The sequence below is a fragment of the Camelus ferus genome, chromosome 35 (genome assembly GCF_009834535.1).
Source record: "Camelus ferus isolate YT-003-E chromosome 35, BCGSAC_Cfer_1.0, whole genome shotgun sequence".
NCBI lineage: Eukaryota > Metazoa > Chordata > Mammalia > Artiodactyla > Camelidae > Camelus > Camelus ferus.
Genome location: NC_045730.1, coordinates 8814538 through 8835178, shown reverse-complemented (window position 1 = coordinate 8835178; position 20641 = coordinate 8814538). Strand labels below are relative to the sequence as shown.

Below are 20641 nucleotides of genomic sequence, written 5' to 3'. Positions count from 1 at the left end.
GCCAGGCCCTGAGTGCTCAAATGACTAAGAGTCGCTTGTCCTTCAGGAGGCTGGTCTAGTGAGGAAAGACTAATGAGTAGACAAAGAATTTCAAAACACTGCAAATGAAAATAAAAACACTCTGGCGGCACAAAGGGAGAAGTGATTACTCTGCTATGTGCGGGGAAGGGGAGCTGGGAGTCAGGAAGGCCTCATGCGACAGGGAGGAGGGGCTGCAGAGAATTACCGGAGACCGTATCGAGGGATGTGGGACGCGAGGGGAGAATTCGCCAAAAGATGAGGTTGGAGGGTTGGAGAGAAATTCTGGACAAGAAGTAGCACCAGATCATGAAGGGTCTCGCTGGCCCACTCAGGGAGTTGTACTTTATTACACAGACAGTGGAGGGGACAGGGTTAAAAGTTTCTAAATATCTGAGGGACATCAGAGAACACAGGCTTGAGGACTATCACAGCGGTAATGGTGCTGGGGGCCTGGGGACGGAGGGGGCAAGTTGGGAGACAGAGACCAGTCAGAAGGCCTGTTGCAACAGTTCTCGGGAGAGACAAGGGTCCCATTAATGCAATGGCCATGAGAGGGAGAGGGAAAGAAGCCCTACATAAAGATATTTAGGAGACAAAGTCTGTGTTACGTGGTGACTGACTCAAAGTGCAGGGTGAGGAAGAAAGAGGCCGGACGACTGGGGTGGCTGGCCTTGAGGACAAGCTGGATGGTGATGCAAAGGCCATTTACTTGGACAGAAGGGAAAGCAGGTGCTGGGGGAGGGGGAGGGAGGAAAAGGGGAAATGATTACACCTGGGTGTCCAGAGTGGGACATATCCTGGCAGAACCACAGAGAGATGTCTAGTAAGCAACTGGAATAAGGAAACTCAGAAGACAGGGTGGAGTTGCAGATAACTGTCTGGAAATAACCATCAGGCGGTTGTAAGAATCAACGTCAAGGAAGTAGACAGAAGCAATCACCTCATGCAGGTGACAGAATTCTGGGGAAAAGTAACAACTGAAGAATAAGCAAAACAGGCAGTCAAGGGACATTTTTATGAAGAAAATACACTAGCAAACCAAAAAGTAGTTTTAAAGATGTCTTCGGCAATTCGCAAGTGAAACTGAGCTTGAAAAGCTTTTAAATTTCCCTGCGTATCTAATTAAGTTGGAATTCTCTGCAATCATTTATGGTTTATGCTACAAACAATAACAAACAAATAATGTGGCTGGGTAAGAACGTCCAAAAATAAGAACTTTCATTGCCATTAACAGTTGAGAACCAAGGAATACAATCTGAATGACAAAGAAAGGAACACACAGGCTGCTTTGTTGAAAGGAGCAGGTTTTCGCTGTATTAGTGAACAGGCACCAGAGGAAGCATTTACATTTGCTACCTCATTTAATCCTTGCAACAGTTCCTGGGAGAAAAGTGCTACTGTTATTGTCCACGTTCATCACACGAGAAGTCAAGGAAGTGGTGGCAGGGCACTAAGCTACACGTGGAACTGCTTCCCTCAGGGGCGGAGCTTCTAGAGCTGCTGTGAAAGCTCTCAGATTTCACTTAAAAAAACCCAAAAACCCACAAACACTGGATGGACCCTGAGAAGCACATATGACCTTGATCATCTCTTTCAATAGTTCTACATAATAAATTTTTCTTTATTTTAGAAGATTCCCTCACCTTTCCCCCCCCTAGTTTAATAGCCTAAATATTTAAATTGGTAAAAAATTATATTGTAAAAATTACATATATAATAAAAATTCACCTAATCCTTATAACATTTTTCTTCAACTTTTTAAAATTCTCCATGAAAAGATGAAAAATGTGTCAAAAATCAATACATTGTTTTGCGCAATAAAAAATTATGTGCTAAGAGAAATTTTTCACAGGAGAGAAGAACGTTCACAATACAGTACATTTTTAAACAATAAAAACAGTCACAAAACTACATTCAGTACAATCTCCTCTTTTAAAGCATGCGTGACACAGTGATCATTTTCAGAACGTTGACAACAGTTCTTTCCTAGCAGTGACTGTTCATTTCTTCTGCTGCTTATCTGTAGATTTCTAACATTATACTTATCACCTCAGATACACATTGCTTTTATTCTGATGTTTAATTTTGAAGAATTAGAAAATACATAAAAGTACAAAGTGTACATGTAGTGCTCTTATAAGAAGCAGGCAATTCAAGTTTACTTTAAAAGTTAGTATTTCACATCTTGCAATATATACAAAAAAATCATTAACTTGTACACCTGAAACTAATATAATCTTTGGACAATTACACCTCAATTTTTTTCATAGTTAATATTTTAGCTTCCAACTAACCAGTAACTCTTTATCATAAAACTGAATTGCCTATCTTTCCTTAATTTAAATGTATCTAAAATATTCAAGAGAGGTGGGGAAAGAAAAATGACAAAGGAACTCAAATAAACAAAGTAACATGGCACTATCTTAATGGTTAATGTAACAGGACTACTACCATTTTAATTCTTGAAATGTGATTTTAACCATGTGGGTGCCATATTTTTTATAAATCTGATTATAGAGGATAGCTCTTAATACTATATATTATTCTATAAAGAACAGGTAGATTAAGGCTCTATATCTATCTAGTTTAAAAATTCTACAGGAAAACCAAAAGGAACATTTCCAATACAGGTCTTCATTATCTAAATTTTTTAATGCTTCTCCATTTCTACAAATATTGATTTCAACCCTTGGTTAATCTTCATTTGCTACTTTAAAATAGGTATACCTTATAAAACATACTTGCATTTTACCATCCTGTAACATTATTTTTTTAAGTGGTGATTGGTTTAATATTTAATGTTATTTAAAAACCTTGACTAGTTTCAAAAGGTTGACGTGAGAACATATGTGTTATGTGCGATTACTGCACAAGGCTTTTTCTTATTAAGATGATTAACCAGATGGCCAAGTCTCATCCCTGAAAGGAGAGGAAAGTGCAGAGCCATCTAATTAAGACTGAATGCGAAGGTCAACAGTAACATTTTCAGAAGCTCAGCTGAGATACTGCAAAGAATTGCCTATGAATATTTAAATTCCATTTATATTCTGGAGGAAGTTGGTTTAAAAAGCATAAGTGAGTTAAGATAATTAGTATTAACACTTAAATTTTTACAATCCTTATATAAGTTAAGTTCCAAAATTCCAGGTTACACTAAAAAAAGAAAAAGAAAGAAATCCTTAAATCAAGGCTACTTACCACCTTGATAATACTAGCAGAAACAATACTCACAGAAAATCAAAGTCTCCTAACAGGAACAATAAAATAGCTTCAGTCATATCAAACATAAAAATGTTTGTATTATTCCCTTAACTGACTGAACCAAGAACACAGATGATCCAAAAATTTACATCTGCAATGGAGGAAAAAACCTGATATCTCATTTCCAAAAATAACAACTTTCCCAACCGCCACAAGAAAGAGGTACCTCAGAGAGGTAACAGCAAGTCACTGATCAAGGAAAGCAATTTACAGAGAAGGAATACTGAGTCGTTAAATCTACTTTAGTTTTTGTTTCTATAAGCACATAACTAAAAAGCCATGGTAAGAACTAGTACAGATTATCAAATTCCAACTCAGCATATAATACAAAATTATAACATGTATTATAAATTTATTTATGAGCAAAAGCAAGAAATACATCGTAATACCTAATACCTCCCCTGTGTTAACTCAACAAATACCTTAAATAACACATGGAAATTTGTCTGAATGATGAACTAATATGAAATCATTTGAGATCACTTTGGAAGGTGGGCAACTGTTAGACAATTCCTTGTTATAACCCAGAATTAGTCTACGTCCTAGATTCATAAGCATCCGAAGTAAAGGAGAAACAATGCAGACATCTGCTCCATATCCACCCCCACTGCCAACGACCCAGTGCCTCCCCGCAGAGGCAGAACTAGATGAAACAGTATTTCTGTTGAGAAATCTGCTGATACTTCTACTGCTGTTTCTATGTAATTTGCCTTTTCTCTCTGGTCGTTTTTAAGAACTCCTTCTGTCTCTGGTGTTCTGCAGTTACACTACGGTATGTTTCCTATTGCGACACTGGTGTTTCTTTGAAATTTTCAACAAGGTACCCTGAGAAAGCAGTATTAAATCAAAGTCATCGGTTTACAGTCTAGGTAGAAAGGAGGCTCCTATGTTTCATGATAAACTCCTAATTCTTGGCAAATAATTTCAGCTCCTCTAGCTAGCTATTAAAACGTCAAAATAAACACAAGTGTTATTAAGTAATTAACGTTACATAATCTACAATATGCATTACAAAATAAAAGAATTTTCAGAGACAATAATGATAAAAATTTTATTTTGAAAAAAGGAAAAACAAAAAACCAAAAACAAAAAACAAAGGTCTACTTGGATGAAAGCTACCACGAAATTATGCTAGTATGTTTTTAATACATTTTACAATTACCCAGTTAACAGGAATTTTGGAGAGCAATGTTCTGGATCAGAAGTTTTGAAAAGAAAAAGAAAGAAAGGAAGAGAAAAAAGCCAAAAACTGTAAGAACTGTGCTTAGCTGGCACTGATGACAGGAATGCCACCTTTTGGCACATTCATGATGCCCTGACCCTGGCTTAAGATTGACTGGAGTTTTTTCTGTGAGCTTTGTAACTGTGATCAACACACAGTTTTTATCATGATGTTCCAACTGTTTCACAAGTTGAAAGAAAACAAATGCAGCTCGTTCAATGATAAGGATGCACATGTGTGGAACTAGGGCAACTTGGACAATCAGAAAAAATATGGAAGTGGTCTAGAGAAGATAAGTGTGTCCTATGCTTTGTTACAAGTAAAGGAGGAAAATGATAGGAAAGGACATATGTATAGGATGAGCTGCGCTGCAACTAAGAAACGTATTGAATAAAAAAGAGCTCCACGGAGGTGGGAACAAGGGACCCCTCTAGCGGAAAAGACTTCACATGAAGAGGAGTCCTATGTGTTATGGTTAAGGCATGAGGTTCTGGGATGGGAGGAACAGATTTACAATGACACCTACTCAGACGGTGAGAGTTCTCTAATCTGGATCAGAAAATGTGGCAGGAATGGAGGAAGGAGACATTGCAGCATTCGTGAACTCTGAGAATGGTAATTCAGTGAGCTGACTAGACAGCTTAGGTGTTGCCTGAATCCACTGAGATCGCAATGTGCTCGTTTTCCTTTGTAAAGAGAAAACAGCACCGTGAAGCTCTGTAAAGCGGCAGTACACAGAAGCAGGACTGCCTCAAAGGGGCACGCCGCCCAGGTGTCTACTGGGGCTAATCTTCATGGACAAGCTTTCCTAAAAAGTCGGAAGGTTACGACATTATACCTCATGGTAAACAATTCTTAAGTATATAGGAAAAAAATTTAAGTCATGGGCAGAAATATAAAAGAAAAACAAAGCACCAGGGGGAAATTAAGCTTCAAAGTTCTGATGCTAAAGATTTCATTACTCAGCAGGATCCAAAATAAGAGTTCAGGCACACAGATTCTCACCAGTGGTGAAGAAAAGGTAAAAATACGATGCTGAATTAAGGGTGATTGGGTGTGTTCATTCGAATTTTCGTAGAATTCTTCAAAAAGAGCTAAAAGATGCTATCTAAAAGAACAATCTAATACAATTTTCTTGGATTTTGTTCTTTTGTTTTTGCAGGGGGAGGTGTTTAGATTGATTTATTTATTTGTTATTTTTAAATGGAGGTGCTGGGGATTGAATGCAGGACCTTGTACACGCTAAGCACGTGCTCTACCATTGAGCTGTACACACCCTCCCCCCAAAAAACATTATGAATCAACTACACTTCAATTAAAAAATAAAGTAAAATAAGTAAGCAAAATAAAACTGTAACCATCTGAAACAGAAAACCTGTCATCTAAATAGATGGGTCTTAAAAACTACAAGGTAAAGATTCTGTTAGGTTCAACTTACGTACAAAATTTTACTCCTGAAATCGTTTGCTGCTGAATTTTAGGATTAATAATGAGTTTTGTGATAATCTTAAGTATGTATAAAAATTACGTTGATCACAGCTGAGCCCAAATCACTAAGATAAGTGAACTCTCCTGACCTTTAGTCAAATCAGCCTTAGTCATGCGCCTCTCAGAGACACAATTAATGGATTAATTTTTTCACTCACTCAGCCCTTTCTTCCAAATGCCAGTTGAATATCAGGTTTTTTCAGGCCTTGGCCTACAGATGTGACACCCAATCAATAAAATAATTAATGAAAGCAGCCTTGTGACTTGACGAGTCTAGTCACATAGAATGTTTATGTGGACAATCCACTCAGCAAGTGTAATGCAGGCAGATTATGCTGACTCTCATATTTCGATCTCCATTTTTTAAAGCTTCTTGTGCACAATAACCATGTGACGAACAGGAAAAATAAGAGTACTCAGTATTCCATGTCAACTTACAGTCCTGGCTATCTACTGCCAGCTATTCCCAACCCCCAGCCATGCGAACAGAACTGGGGCTGTTCAGATGCGGACGCCTGGGCCCCCGCAATCCCAGGGATGCACGTGTACGCCTAGGGACACATTCCTCAAGGACTGTGGGCCCACACCTGCAGCACCAGGACCACCTGGGAACATGTTAGAAATGACATTCTTGGGCTCCGCTCCCAGCCTAGTGAATCAGAAACTCTGGGCGTGGGGACCAGCAATCCGTGTATTGCCAAATTCTCCAGATGATTCTGATGCAAGCTGAAGTCTGAGGGCCAGAGGTCTACACCAATCATGGCATTTCTGTTCCTCTGCCAACTACTGGATGAGGCTGAGTAACCGTCTGTGTGACCATAAACCTATCAGGAAGTCTCCTGGGAAGCTTCCAGAATGCTCTACTTGCTCATATCCAGAGAAGAATGAGGGAATGCACCCACCCCGCCTGCTTGTGATTCACATATCATCGCCACATGATACCCACACCTGCAGCAGCCATCATGTAACCATCAGGTGATGACCCCAAACACAGCCTAAGCCAAGGATGACGCAGGGAGAGGCTGAGGGCACCTGCTCCCTGGTGACCTTGATGAGCGGCTCAGTTCACCCTAGAAATACTCCATCTCCAGACTCCTTGTTCAATAATGTATTTTTAAAACCCCTGTGTGTGATTTTTAGACTGTCTTTTTAGGTGGTCTTCTACCTGTAATCCTGTTCACCTGTAATCCCAACAAAAACAGCTTTGTTTTTTCTCCCCCCAAATAGGAAAATATCACAGAATTTTCATATTACATAATTTTACACATATAATTACATACTGTAATATTCTTTCTTTTACTACACTCTATAATGTTTTACTTTGAAGCATTTATAAAAGAAGGAATTTTTGAAGTGAAAATACAGAGATCGTTTAGAACAGCATTACTGAAATTATATTCTGGCTTTGGTTCCATTAACTAGTTTATGGGAGCAAATTACTGAACAGATTTAGGCCTCATTTTCTAACTGACAGAAGAGTTAGATTAAATCACTGATGGAATTCTATCCAATTTAAAGAATTAAACTCTTAATTTAATCTTTAAGGGGTTGGGAAAGGCCTCTGTGACGAAAGTTTATCTTTCAGTAAAGATCCGATCGATAGGGATTTTCATTTAGTGGCAAGATTTACAGTTATGCAACTCACTGACGCCTGACAGAACTTTCCAGAAAAGGGTGACCATGGGAACTGCCCATCTGAGAGGCTGAAAGCTCAGGGCTTGGGGTCTGTCCTGCCAACCCCCAACCACGTACACAAGGAGAAGGGCGGCGCTCTGGGGATAAATGCTTCTATTCCAAGGCCTCAAAATTCACCTGCTGACTGAACTTCTTTCCGGTACAAAAATGAAAAATGACAAAAGGCAAAACAACGGCTGACTGGTGTTTCTACCCTTCGCTGGAACCGTGGCTAAATTCACATAAGACAAAGAGGGAGAGGCCGGCCAAGAGGAGCCTGCAGGTCGCTAGACTGCAAAGATGATATTAAAAACTGTCAGCCACAGAGAACTAGGAGGGATTTATCATTTTTGGACAGGAAATAATGTCCTCATACACTGCAACTAATATTAAAGGTATATAAAAATGGTATTCAGTGAATTAATAGGTACAGAGTATTTTTAATATAATATATTCTGCAGTTTCTTTACAAAAGCATTTGATGTCCAAAAGCTCCTATGATGGCAAAAAAAAGAAAAGCGAGAGCCACGACTTCCTCTCCTCAGAGGGCATCTCCCAGAATGAAAACGCTGCTGTGTTCTTACTAAAGCAAACACCTAACAACACTGGTGCCAACACAGCCTTAAAAGGCAGATACCTAAATGTCAGAACGACAGCAAGCTTTTTCTGTAAATGGAACAGAAAAACCAATACAGGTAAAATCCTTTGCTAATGAACCTGGAGGACAATCACACTTATTTATTATTACTTAACTTCAGTTTAATTAATATAGTACTAAAACCATGGAGCCAAGCTGCAGAACCAGATGCAGAAGAGGTGATACGCAGCTGACCTGCAGAGAATGCAGTTTTTTCATGCCGGGCTCCTCTTCAGGAAAGGATCCCAGGCTGAAAGGGCATGACTGCGCAGGGCAAACTGACCTGGCAGCTGGGGGGACGCGGCGAGTGTACACAGAATTTCCAGCCCTGTGTACCTACCTGCTTAGTTTCTAGACATTCTGATATGCTTTATTTTAAAAGTCAGTTTAGTGGTTAGTTTAACTGAGATTTCGGGTTTGAAGTGGGGTAGGACAAGAAATCTAGAAGAACAACTGCTGTTTGGTGACAGAACAAAAGAAGCATAAAGAGATGGCCTACAGCTCAGCAGTGTGGGCGGCCGTCTGCCCACGGGGAGGATGAGCCCCCGGGTAACCGGCGATGAGCCCCGGGGTAACCGGCAAGGGGAGGGGAACGTGCCGTCTGTCCACAGGGAGGATGAGACCTGGGGTAACCGGCAAGGGAAGGGGAACAGTAAGTCCAGGTCTAGGAATTTATCCAAGAGGAAAAATCAGGAAGGTGCACAAGGATTTAAGCTCAAGGATATTCCCTGCACAACTGCCGTGAGAAGAGAGGACTGGCGATCCAAATGGTGCTACAGCTCTCCAGGAGAAAAGTCTTCAGGAAGTTTAAAACAACGATGCCTTAAAAGTATTTCATGACACATAAAGATGTTTGCTATATACTGAGAAGTGCAAAAGCAGGCTGCTAAGCAGTATGAACGACGCGATCTCATTTTTGTTTTAAAAAAATTGAAATAGTTAGACATAGGTCTATGTACTATACCTATGCATAGACAGAATCCTGCAAATATGTAAAACTGATTGTGGTGAGCTAATGAATGCGTTTACATTTCCTGTTTTTGTTTGGCTATAGTCCCTAATTTAATTTTTCTATGATAAGCATATATTGGGGGTTTGTTTTGTTTTATGAGGGGGAGGTAACAGGTTTGTTTGTTTGTTCATATGGTGGTGCTGGGACTGAACCCAGGACCTCATGCTTGGTAAGCGTGCACGCCACCACTTGAGCTATACCCTCCCCCGTGGTTTTATAATAAGAAAAAAATTACCCATATATTTAATGGGCAGATATATAGAAAGCCCTTGATATTTACATGTATTCATTCATTGAACAGTATTTGCTGCCAAAGGAAAAGAAAGGTTTGCTTTAATAGGTTATTTGAGAAAATGAAACAGCCTTGCTGTGGGGAACTGTTTATAACGGTACTAGAACTAATGGAATTTCACCTGTAGAAAAATGCTCACAAGCACCGAAACTGCTGACGTAAGAGAACAAGGGACATACTTACGGTTGGGTGAAGTCACGGGTGATGAAATCAGAACTCTTGAACAGTAGAAAGATGTCGCTGAGGGTTTTACACTTCAGGGAACTGTTCATTGCTATCCAGTACGCATCCTGAATCATAAAGCATGTGCTGCTCAGTATATATTCCAAGTTAGTTGCCATGAATGGCATTCAGGCGTATATACAGACTCAATAATGCATGTCATTTCAAGGGTTTAAAGGAAAAAGTCAGGTAAGAAATTGTAGCTGTACTGTCAAATGTCAAGTTACACTTCCACACAGGGATTAGCATCTCTACTGCATGCTGGACACTCAGTTTTGAACTGAGGCGTTAAGGTCCTCAAATGAAAGGTGCCCAAGCACTCCCCTATGTCTTCCTTACAGATGATGAAAGAAGGGGATAGAGAGGTATCAGAAATGCTGATACTTCAGTGATACGACCCAGGTATAAAGAGATAGCCTGACTAGCTCCCCTCTAAGAAAATAGAGAAGCTTTCCTTTCTTCCTGTTTCTGGGAGAGACAGCTGGAACACTGAAGTCTGGTGACTGAAGCAGGTAAGACCCATGTCTATTGACTCTGTGAGAGAAGAGGTGACATATTCTGAACCGTTGCAATTTAAAATAGTGAACATCTCATACATAGGAATCAAATGGGTAAGGACAGCAGACACAGGAGGCACAAATCTCAGTGAAACATGCATAAAAATGATAGAATAAGTCATTTAAAAAATATACTGCTCCCATAGATAGAGCAGACACAGGACAGTAATATAATTTTGAGAAAACTAATGACTGCAAAAAAAATGTCCAATTATCCATGCTCTATGAAAGAAAGCACTGGCGCACAGCCGGCACTTAAGAAATAAATAAATGAACAAAAGAATCACTTAAAACCACAAATAATCTCCCCATCTTAACTGGAAAGCCTCAGGCCAGATCAATTGTAAAGAACGATGCTCATAATCTAAAAATAAGCTACAATAACTTCTTTAAAATCTCTCCCAATGGAAAAAGATGATGGACTTCTGGTTAGAGGTGGTATACTGAACACACAGATTTAACTCCACTGAAACGACAGTGTATGCACAGAAAACCAGGCAACTGAATCAACGACAATCACTAACTCCAGGGAATACAAAATGTTGAAGAAAAAAACGTAAGCAATGTATGGTATGTGTCCGATGTGTGCATGGTGTTTGCATAAATGTAACAGGAGAAACATGGAACACGGATCTAATCAATGTGTGCTGTTCCTATGAGGTCAGTGGAACAGAAAGTCAGAGGGATAGAAGATGAAAGAGAGCTGAACGTTTCTGCTTGAAATTAGGAAGTCAGTAATAAATACGTGAGACAGAAGAAATAAGAAGTAGAAGAAAAAAACAAAGAATGTACTAAACTATTTGAAAGCAGCTGCTTCTGAGCAGTGGGAAATGAGGAAGCAAAGCAGGTGTCAGGGCATGCTGATTTTATTAGCAAGCTTCCGGATCTTTCGAAAACTTAAACTATGTATATGTGTCACTAATTTTAATAAGTCAAAATAAAAACCAGATTAAGCAGTTTATCATTCATTTTAGAATAAGAAAAGAGAAACACGTGACATGATTTGTGAAAATGCAAATAAGTCTTGGTTCCTCAAATGAGCTTTGCTGACATAAAACTGTTTTCTACTGGTGTAGGAAAAATAATGGAATTTTTTCCCAGGCCTCCACTTAAAAAAAAAAATCTTGTCAATGCAATGTTGAAACAATAAAACACAATTTAAGAAAATGTCAGTTGATTTGTCAAACTGCTCCATTTCTAGATCCTGTGACATTTTAATTTTTATTACTTTTCAATAGAGAAAAGTGTCTCCATCAAACTGAACAGCTGAAGTTTTGAAAAGAGCAGAGAAAGGCTTTCCTCAGATTTCTAGTGTGATCAGCAACACAAGAGGTTGAAACTGTCTTCTGGCAAAATATACAGTATTTCACAGACCCAGGAAAGTGTACTGCAAAATGAAGGAAAATAAAGTAACAGGGGGAGAGTGAAAATCAACTCCATAGTATTTTCCCTAGAATTAGGAATATAATTGGACCCTCCGTGGGGATATAAAATGAAATGGAAGAGCAGAACAAAGAATATTCAAACAGTGAGAGATTTACTGAAATGTTCCTACCCTTGGGGCACTCCAGTTAAGCTTAGGAAATACACTGCCCCCCAGGGAATTGATAGCTTCTTGGACTTTGGTGGTGAACTCAGGAAATTCTGGTGCCTACAGAGAGAGGGAAGAAATCATTTAGGCAAGTCAGTATCATTCACAATAAATATAGAAAACAGATCAAAATCTCAAGGTCCAACTCTTCAAGGTGTTAAAAGGTAATTGAAAATACAAACTACCATCAGAATTTCTGAACTCAGCTAAATAAACACAGCGATCAAATAACATGAGAAACGGAAATGAATAACAAGTGCTAAAATGACGCTTTCCAAAGCAATCAAGACCCACAAAGCTGAACAGGGATGTGGGGATATCAGGAAGGAAGGGTGCTCTTAACACATACATGAAACCAGCATTTATTAAGTGAAAAGAGACGAGCGGAGTATCACCTGTACATATCCTCCGACTCTTAGAAGTAATACCTCAGATTTAAAGGGCCAGAAGCCTTTCTGTTTGCAGGAAAAGATTCCTGGACCCATCCCCTAAGGGCTTCATAAGAGTGAGAAATAAATTATGTGGTTAACTGTATTTAAACATGGCTATTTCCAGACAAGTTTTAATATAAACAAAACTCAAAAAGCAGGACCTTGGTGAAGTTAAAAATGTTCTTTCCTTTTTGGTCGATTTTAAAATGCATATTTTATAATGGTAAGTACCCAAAAACCCACAGGGTCGTTTCCACCAGGAGGTAAATAGAAACACAGGAGTGTAGGTAAACCTAATTACTATTATGCTCTCCCTTGGGCCTTATGTCACCAGCAAAGGAGCCCATGGACATAAAGTAGAGAAAAGAGGAATAAGGCACAGGGACCTGCAGGAGGGACAAGAATACAAAAATACTAACACTGATTCTCTGTAGCCACTTTATCCCTTTTTTAAATTAATTTATTTATTTATTTAATTATTTGGGGGGTGGGAGAAATAATTAGGTTTACTTATTTATCTGTTGTTAGAGGAAGTACTGGGGATTGAACCCGAGACCTCATGCATGCTAAGCATGCGCTCTACCACTTGAGCTATACCCTCCCCTACTTTATCCCTTTATATTTGCTGCCCCCTATTGGGCAACTACAAATACTGAAAAAGTCCAGTAATGAAAAGTTCTTCCAAAAGGGGGAAAAAAGTTAGAATAGGTCTAGAACAAGCTAAAGTACATATCGCAAATATAAATCAAATGGCTTACACTGACCTCCAAGACCTGAGCCAGTTATGACAGAAAAAACCGTGACAAGAATTGGAAGATTAAAATATGAAAGTTAAAAAAAAAAAGGTAATAAACCCCCCAAACTAGATATGAGCGTTAAGGAACAGACTAGCGAGTAGAGGGAGAGGTCAAGGGCGCTGGACGTCCCTTCTTTCCGCTGGGCTGCAGCGGCAGCTGTCCCTTCGTTCTCGGCCAGGCAGCCGCCGTCTCTACCTTCTGCTCCACGTCCTCGGAGCCGCCGTCTCTACCTTCTGCTCCACGTCCTCGGCTTAGATACAGGGAACTACACTGTAGCCATTTTGAGAGACTTTCAAAGCGAGTTACAGCCTTGAGTCTTTCATTTTCCATTCACCTCTCCCCATCAAAAGGAATTATGATTTATGCTAAGCCAGTAATTTACTTATAATCCCCTGAAGTTGCTGGTTTGGCTTCCCTAAAGCTCTCCCCATAGAAACCTCATCCACGATCTACATTAGCAGTATTTTCACTAAACGGCACAGTTGCACAAATTTTACAATATGAAGGGTTCAATCTTTGGAGACAAAACAATATAATTTTCCTATTCCATAACGCTTCACATATAAGGATTGCCTTTATATTTCTGAATTACATTTTATTTTTTCTTTATTATGTAAGTTACAGATGTACAATGCTGTGATTCCCAATTTTTAAAAATTATACTTCATTTAGTTATTACAGAATATTGGCTATTCTGTATTACATTTTAAAAGAGGTTCTCTCAAATCCTCAAATTATTCAACTTTAAGAAATCCTGCCATAAGGATCCTAAAACAAATTGAAATGATAAACAGTTTATGCACTGTACAGAAAAATGTGTGCTTCAGTGGTATGTATACATACCGCACCTTCTGGGTTACCCGATTCTAGCTGGGCCTGCGAGCTAGTTTACAACTTGGTCTGTTACAGGAAGGGATAACCAAGTATTACTTATGGACGTGAAAATTCTATTCTATCTGACAGGAATCTGACTGTCCTTCCTCCAACCTCTCAGGAAGGCAAAACCAGTTCTGCCTCATTTACACATTTACCTCAGTCCTAACCTATAAATATGTCTGTCCTTTGGACTCTCTTTTGAGCCAGTTATGACATCTGCTTGGTTCCCTCGAGTTAAATAAAATCTTCAACATGTATTAAAGAGTTTTATATCTATGTGGGAGTCATGATTCTACCTTTTCCTGAAAATTTTAACAGATTTAACTAGTAACAGGGTTCTTTTAAAGCCTATAGCTCAACGAGTCAATTTTAAATATGCCAAACACCTCAGCTGCCTGAGAAAAGGTTCCTGTTTTAAGTGTGATGAAATCCACATTTTTAATCATATCCGTGGAATTTCTGTGATCCAGACTCACTATTTTTCCAACTCTACCCACCACAGCCCCCTACTCAGAAAGGGCATCTCTTTAAAAGAATTTTTTTTATATAATCATGAAATGTTTCAAATACACAAAAATATATACTTATGTTCCTGGATACATACATTCAACAATTTGGCATATGTGATCCAGACCATTTCTTAAGGCATCACAGATACCAAAGAGGCTCCTAATCTCATTGCTCTCCCCCTAGTCCTTCCCTCTCCCCACAGGAAACCATCATCACAAAACTGAACAAATTCTTCTAGAGCCACAGCTTCACACCTATGATATGTGTACCTGTCCATAAAGTATAACATTCTATAAAACTAACACAACTGCTGTCACTTGATTTGTACACTTTTGATAACTTGCCCTTTGAAATTCACCATTTGTGCTTTTGAAATGTACTCATCTCGATTGTCTATTTCCATTTTTAATTTGGGGGTTTTTCTGTTTCTACCAATGGACTATTACCACTCACCAAAGGTAATTTTCCCACCTTGGATCTTAGCTCACATTCCTTTTGTTGCCCTGTCCAGCAACATCTAGTTCCACCAGTGAAATCCAATCACTTTTTCAATTAACTTTTTACTGCGAAATAATTTCGGGGGGTAGAGTACAGCTCAGTGGAAGAGTGTGTGCTTAGCATGCATGAGGTCCTGGGGTCAATCCCCAGTATTGCCTCTAAAAATAAATAAACCTAATTACCTTCTCTACCAAAAACAAAACAAAACAAACAAAACCTCTAAAAATAAAATAAACAAATTTTAGGATCATTTTGAAATAATTTCAGACTCTTTCATTAAAAGAAGAGTAACAAGAATTTCTGTATCCTTTTCACTCAGGTGTTTTACCACATTGCTTTATGATTCTCCCTCCCTAACCCCTTTCTGTGTATAATTATGCAGGTATGTGTGTATCCATATATGTATATATGTGTGTGTATAAAATGTATTTTCTTTTCCTACACTCTTTTAAAGTAAACTGAAGTCATGATGTCCCTTTACCCCTAAGTACAATACTTCAATATATATTTCCTAAAAAGTAGTAACTTTTTTTTTACATAACCTAGCCAAATGATCAAAATCAGGGGGCTAACCCTGATACAATAACATTATCTCATCTATAGATTTTATTCAAAATGTGCCTATTGTCCTAATAATGTCTCTTACAGTGAAAGAGAGTTAGAACATGTTCTTCTGGCCCAGATTCAGTCTAGAACAGGGCACTGCGTTCAGCTGTTGTGTCTCTCTAATCTCCTTCCACCCATAACAGTTCCTCTCTCTGCTCATCATCTTTCACGACCCTGACATTATGGAATACTTATGGGGCAGTAATGCCATGTAATCTCCAAAACGCCGAGTGTGTTGGATGCTTCCCATGACCGGAGGCCGGCTGCGCGCTGTTGGCAGGTGATGTGTCCTTCTGTGCTAGAAAGAGGCACATGATGTCAGTTGTCCCATCTTGGATGAGGTTAACTCTGATCATGCTGCCGGCAGGTCTTTCCACTGGAAGGTTATCTTTCCTCTCTTTATAGCTTTATAACTATATAATTTTGGTGGAGATACTTTGAGAATATTCAAATATCCTCATCCAATACTCACCCACTAGTTTTAACACTTATTTATCAATTATTACTATAATGATTGCCCAATGGTGATTTCTAATGCTACCATTCCTTCCACATTTATTAGCTGGTATCCTTTCTACTATAAAGGGCTTTCTCTTCTGCTCCACTTACCTAATTTAATCATTTCCTTGTGTCAGTACGGGGTCATGGATTCTAATTTTAGTCGGTGGTTATACTCCATTACTATCGTTTTGTTATGATACTCAAGTATTCAGACAGTGGGAGCCCATTCAGGCTGGCTTCCGGGTCCTTTTTGTCAGGTCTGCATCCTTCTTACTTTCTGACACAAGTTGGTACAGGTTGATCTTTACTTTCCCACCCCCAGTCTTGAATTCCTCCAAGTTTTGATTCCTTTGAGTGGAGAATGGTACTTACAAACCATGATCAGGGCACTAGGTGTGCTCATTGCCACCACGATGTCATTATGTCACTCCAGGCCTTAGCAAACAAGAGTTTGGTAATTACACACATGTATATTCTGTATCTATCTATCTATACTAGAAAACGTGAGTTGATACTGATCATCCTTCCCATACGGAAGTACTTCTAGATGCCCTTGGTTGTAACTGTTCTCTTGGCTGTGCTGTTCTGACAGCACTTTGTCTTCTGCACCCAAATTGGGGCACCTTTCTCTAATGTCAGGAATCAAATCACATTCATCTTTGTTTACTTCACAGAACCGACTATTAGGGCACTGAATATGGGCGATAACTAACATGGATGTTGAACTGAACAGAATTTTCATAAAAGGAGAGTGACTGATCTGAGTGGTACCCAGAGTCAAACAAAACATGTAAAACTCCCCTTCCTGCGTGTGTTGGTGTGCTTTTCAAACCTAAGGAAATGTCAGCTGAGGCACCTCCACTTTTCTTTTCTTGTATCCTGGACATCATATCTCTTCCATTAACATTAACAGAAGTACCTCTTTATTTAGAACTGTATTAGAATAAACCCGCCCCTAATAATTTCCTTTATTATGCCTTTACATTTATTTGTAGGGAATTTTATAAAAACCTTTCTCTTTTATCTTAACGTATGAGGAGCTTCATTGACCTATCATATTTTTGGAAATAACCTCATTCATTTAAAAAGATTTTAACTAAAACATATTTTAAGTTGAATTTGACAACACACTTATCCTGAAAGACTCAAACATGCTTGAGCAACTTCTACATTTTGATACAAGATACTGGTTAAAGCCACAATCTCTCACTTGAAATAAACTGCAATTTTTATGCCATTTAAATATACTTAAAAAGTGAATATAGATTTTCACTTTGAGTTAGGCTTCACAGATCTGGGAACCTCAGAGCTGAATGTCAGGCTTGATTCTTTCAGAGCTGAGCAGAAGCAAGTCAAGGCATCAACCAAGCACTTGAAATGTTTCCTTTGAAATCAAAGGGGAAAAAAAGAACAGGCTGTACTTGCCTATAAACAGAGATTTAAGTTATTTTTCAAAATAATGAATAAAAACCTGAAATGGTGAGTAAATGAGAATTTAGAGAGATCAGTGCTGACACCTGGAAGTGCCCCTGTGTCGGCACGCAGCTGTCCCCACACCGAGCGGCTCTTACCGTAAGCGTGGCCGTGTTCTCATCATCCGACCACTGCAGGCAAAAGAGGACAGAAACAAAATGTTAAATGTGGAAAGTGCAAGGGCTTCCAAAAGCAGTGCTCCATCTAAAAATGACACATACATGGGAGACGGTATGTCAAAGTGAGATTTCTGTGTAATTTCTCACTTTACCAAACGTACTCTAAGATTTTAACGCCGGAACTGTTTCAGAGAGCATTTAAACGGAATGCACTTCTCTACATAAGTTTATTTTGAACCAACCTGTATTTCTTCTGCCTCGTCATCACTGTCTGGCTGAGAACGTGTTGGTGGGTCTTCCCTGGAAGAACATAAGGCAAAAATTGAGCAAGAAAAAGCTTTGGTCCCATCGAGTCATAATTTCAGGCGTGCTTTGTATACATATTAAAGAAACTGCCTGAGAACTGGAGGGTAATGTTGGGGAAAGTTCATCTTTTGAGACAGAAACTGATAAAATCTAACTTGAAATTAATGAGAGTACACGTCCGATAAGAGACGCCGGAACTGGGGGGGGGGGGGGGTTGAGAGGCGGAGGGATACAGTTCAGTGGTAGGTCCTGGGTTCAAGCTCCACTGAAAAAAAAAAAAAAGGGAGATGGCAGAATAAAAACTTTCGGCCCTCTTCTCAGAAATAACTAGAAACAAGGGAAAGAAAAGCTCAAATTCCACCTCTGAGGACACTAAGACTCACGTCTGCATCCCGATATAAGAGGAAGAGCTGCCCAAGACAAGGAAGTTCAGATGGGATGAAGGAAGCCGCAGAAGGGATCGGCTGAGGAGCTGGTCTACGCAGTTGCGGGAACACCCCCGCGGGCACAGCCCGGAGCCCAGCTCCGACGGCGAGAACAGCGCGCGCGTCCAGCGTCAGGAATCACCCTGGATCTGGACTAGCACCACAGGAGGGCACCGGGGAGAGAGAGAAAGAAATACTCAGGTACGCTGTCCTAGAAGAAGCCAGTGAGCAAAGCAGGCATTGAAAAGGGCCACTTAGCAGCCGGTCTTCACTGCCTGGGGTGATGGAGGGGCAAAGGCTGAAAGACCTCAGAGGGAGGGCCCTGCTCGCCCCCCATCAATACTCATCGATGAAGAACTCACTCACGTCATCCAAGACAAATGCTAATCAGACTAAGGACCAGGACACGATTTATGCCAGGAAAAAGGGAAAGGGAGGGTTCTGGTTGAGCAGGGGCATTTATCTATCCCCATGTTCCCTCCTGAAATGCTACTAAAATGATTTAAAAGATCCCATAGGGAAAAAAAGGCCCAAAGAGGAGACAAGTGCAGAGAAGAGACAATAACCAAAGTCCGCAAAACAGAAAGCCAATGAGGGGTACCCGTGAGCGACAGGTAGAACCCAGAGCTCTCTCATGCATGATGGGGACCATGGCTCTGGGCTCCGAAGAGGGTGACTGTCTAAAGCCCATAGAAGGGGCAGGAAGACTCAGCCAGTCTTCCTCACCTGGCCCAGCCCAGCAGCTAATCCTCCTCTGTAAACTAAATCCTCCTCTGCAAGACTCAAGTCCACAACGCCCCAGAGAACTGTAAGGGGACATGTTAGAACATGACAAAGTCTTCCATGGAAGTCATACTAACAGTGCGGCCTCTAGTCCCCTTCCTTCTACCCCTGCTCCCACAACACAGAGTGATTAGAGGATTCTTCTCTGCAGAGACCGGACAACCCTAGAAGAGAGAACCACAGATGACTATCATCTGAGACTCTTCCATCAACACCTGCTGACAGTTGGCACTCTTAGCCAACAAGCCCCACCCAGGTACACAAAGTTTCCGTGCATGTGTGTCCCTCACTCTTAAATATGAATAAAGGTCTAGAATTAGAAAACTAAAGAAAGGCTCCAAGATAAAAAAAAAAAAAAAAAGACTTTTTAAAAAGGAGAGAGAGAAGGTACGTGTATGAAATAAAGACAATAAAGGAACCAGATGAAAAACATTTTTAAAAATCATAAGTATCCTGAAAGATAAACGAAGAGAACAGAGGACAAGACAGAACTTGTAGAAACTGAAAACATGGCAGCTGAAATTTTAAGATTCAACAGAATGAATGGCAAAACCAAGGAGATTTTCCAGAAAGCAGAACTAAAAGGACAATAGACAAGAAACGATATAATTCAGAGAATTAATCCAGCAGATCCAGTATCTAAATTATAGGAGTTCCAGAAAAAGAAGCAAGAAAATAAGAGGAAATTATCAGAGACAATATTTTTTAATTGTTCCAAAACTAAAAAATACAAGTCTTGAGAAAGAAAGACCCACCAACTACACGTCACAATGAATGGAAAAAACAAAAACAAGAACAAGAACCTCAGACGATGTACAGAGACTGTCACCACAATTCTTCCCATCTCACTGACCCCTGCTGGGTGACTTTGCTACTTTTCCCATCGAGAAACGGCATCTGTTTCCCGACCCTGTCATTTCAGACTGTCTTCAAGACTCACTGTGACCAACAAAATATAGCACCAGGGACACCACATGATTCTGAGCCTCGGTGTCAAAGGTCTTTCCAGCCGCTGAGCTCACGGGTCTGGAATGCTGCCACCACTGCGCAAAGGCGCTGAGGTGAGTCTGAGGATGAGACCGCGTGGAAAGAGACGCCCAGCTGACAGTCAGCATCAACTGCCAGACACGTGAGTGAGGCCACCTTGTAACCACCCAGTGAGGTCGAGCCACCAAATGACTACAGCTGCACGAGTGACCTCAGCAAGACTGACAGAGGACTCGCCCAGTGTCGAGAATCAAGGAGGCCCTGAGAACACCAAAAACAGAAATATCATCCAGAAAGGTCCATCACAGATCTACACAGAAGACCCATTGTACAAGTACATATGTACATACAT

The 20641-nt window shown here is 40.0% G+C and overlaps 1 protein-coding gene across 1 annotated transcript in view; it reads right to left on the bottom strand.

Moving 5' to 3' along the window:
• The window catches only part of CDC123 (cell division cycle 123), a 43239-nt gene that overhangs the window by 15900 nt on the left and 6698 nt on the right, over positions 1–20641 (bottom strand). The window contains exons 3-6 of the mRNA XM_006174192.3: positions 18031–18088; positions 17768–17800; positions 11942–12037; positions 9791–9897 (exon numbers count right to left, since the gene is read on the bottom strand). Coding sequence (XP_006174254.2) covers positions 9791–9897; positions 11942–12037; positions 17768–17800; positions 18031–18088 — 294 coding nt within the window. The remainder of the gene's footprint in view (positions 1–9790; positions 9898–11941; positions 12038–17767; positions 17801–18030; positions 18089–20641) is intronic.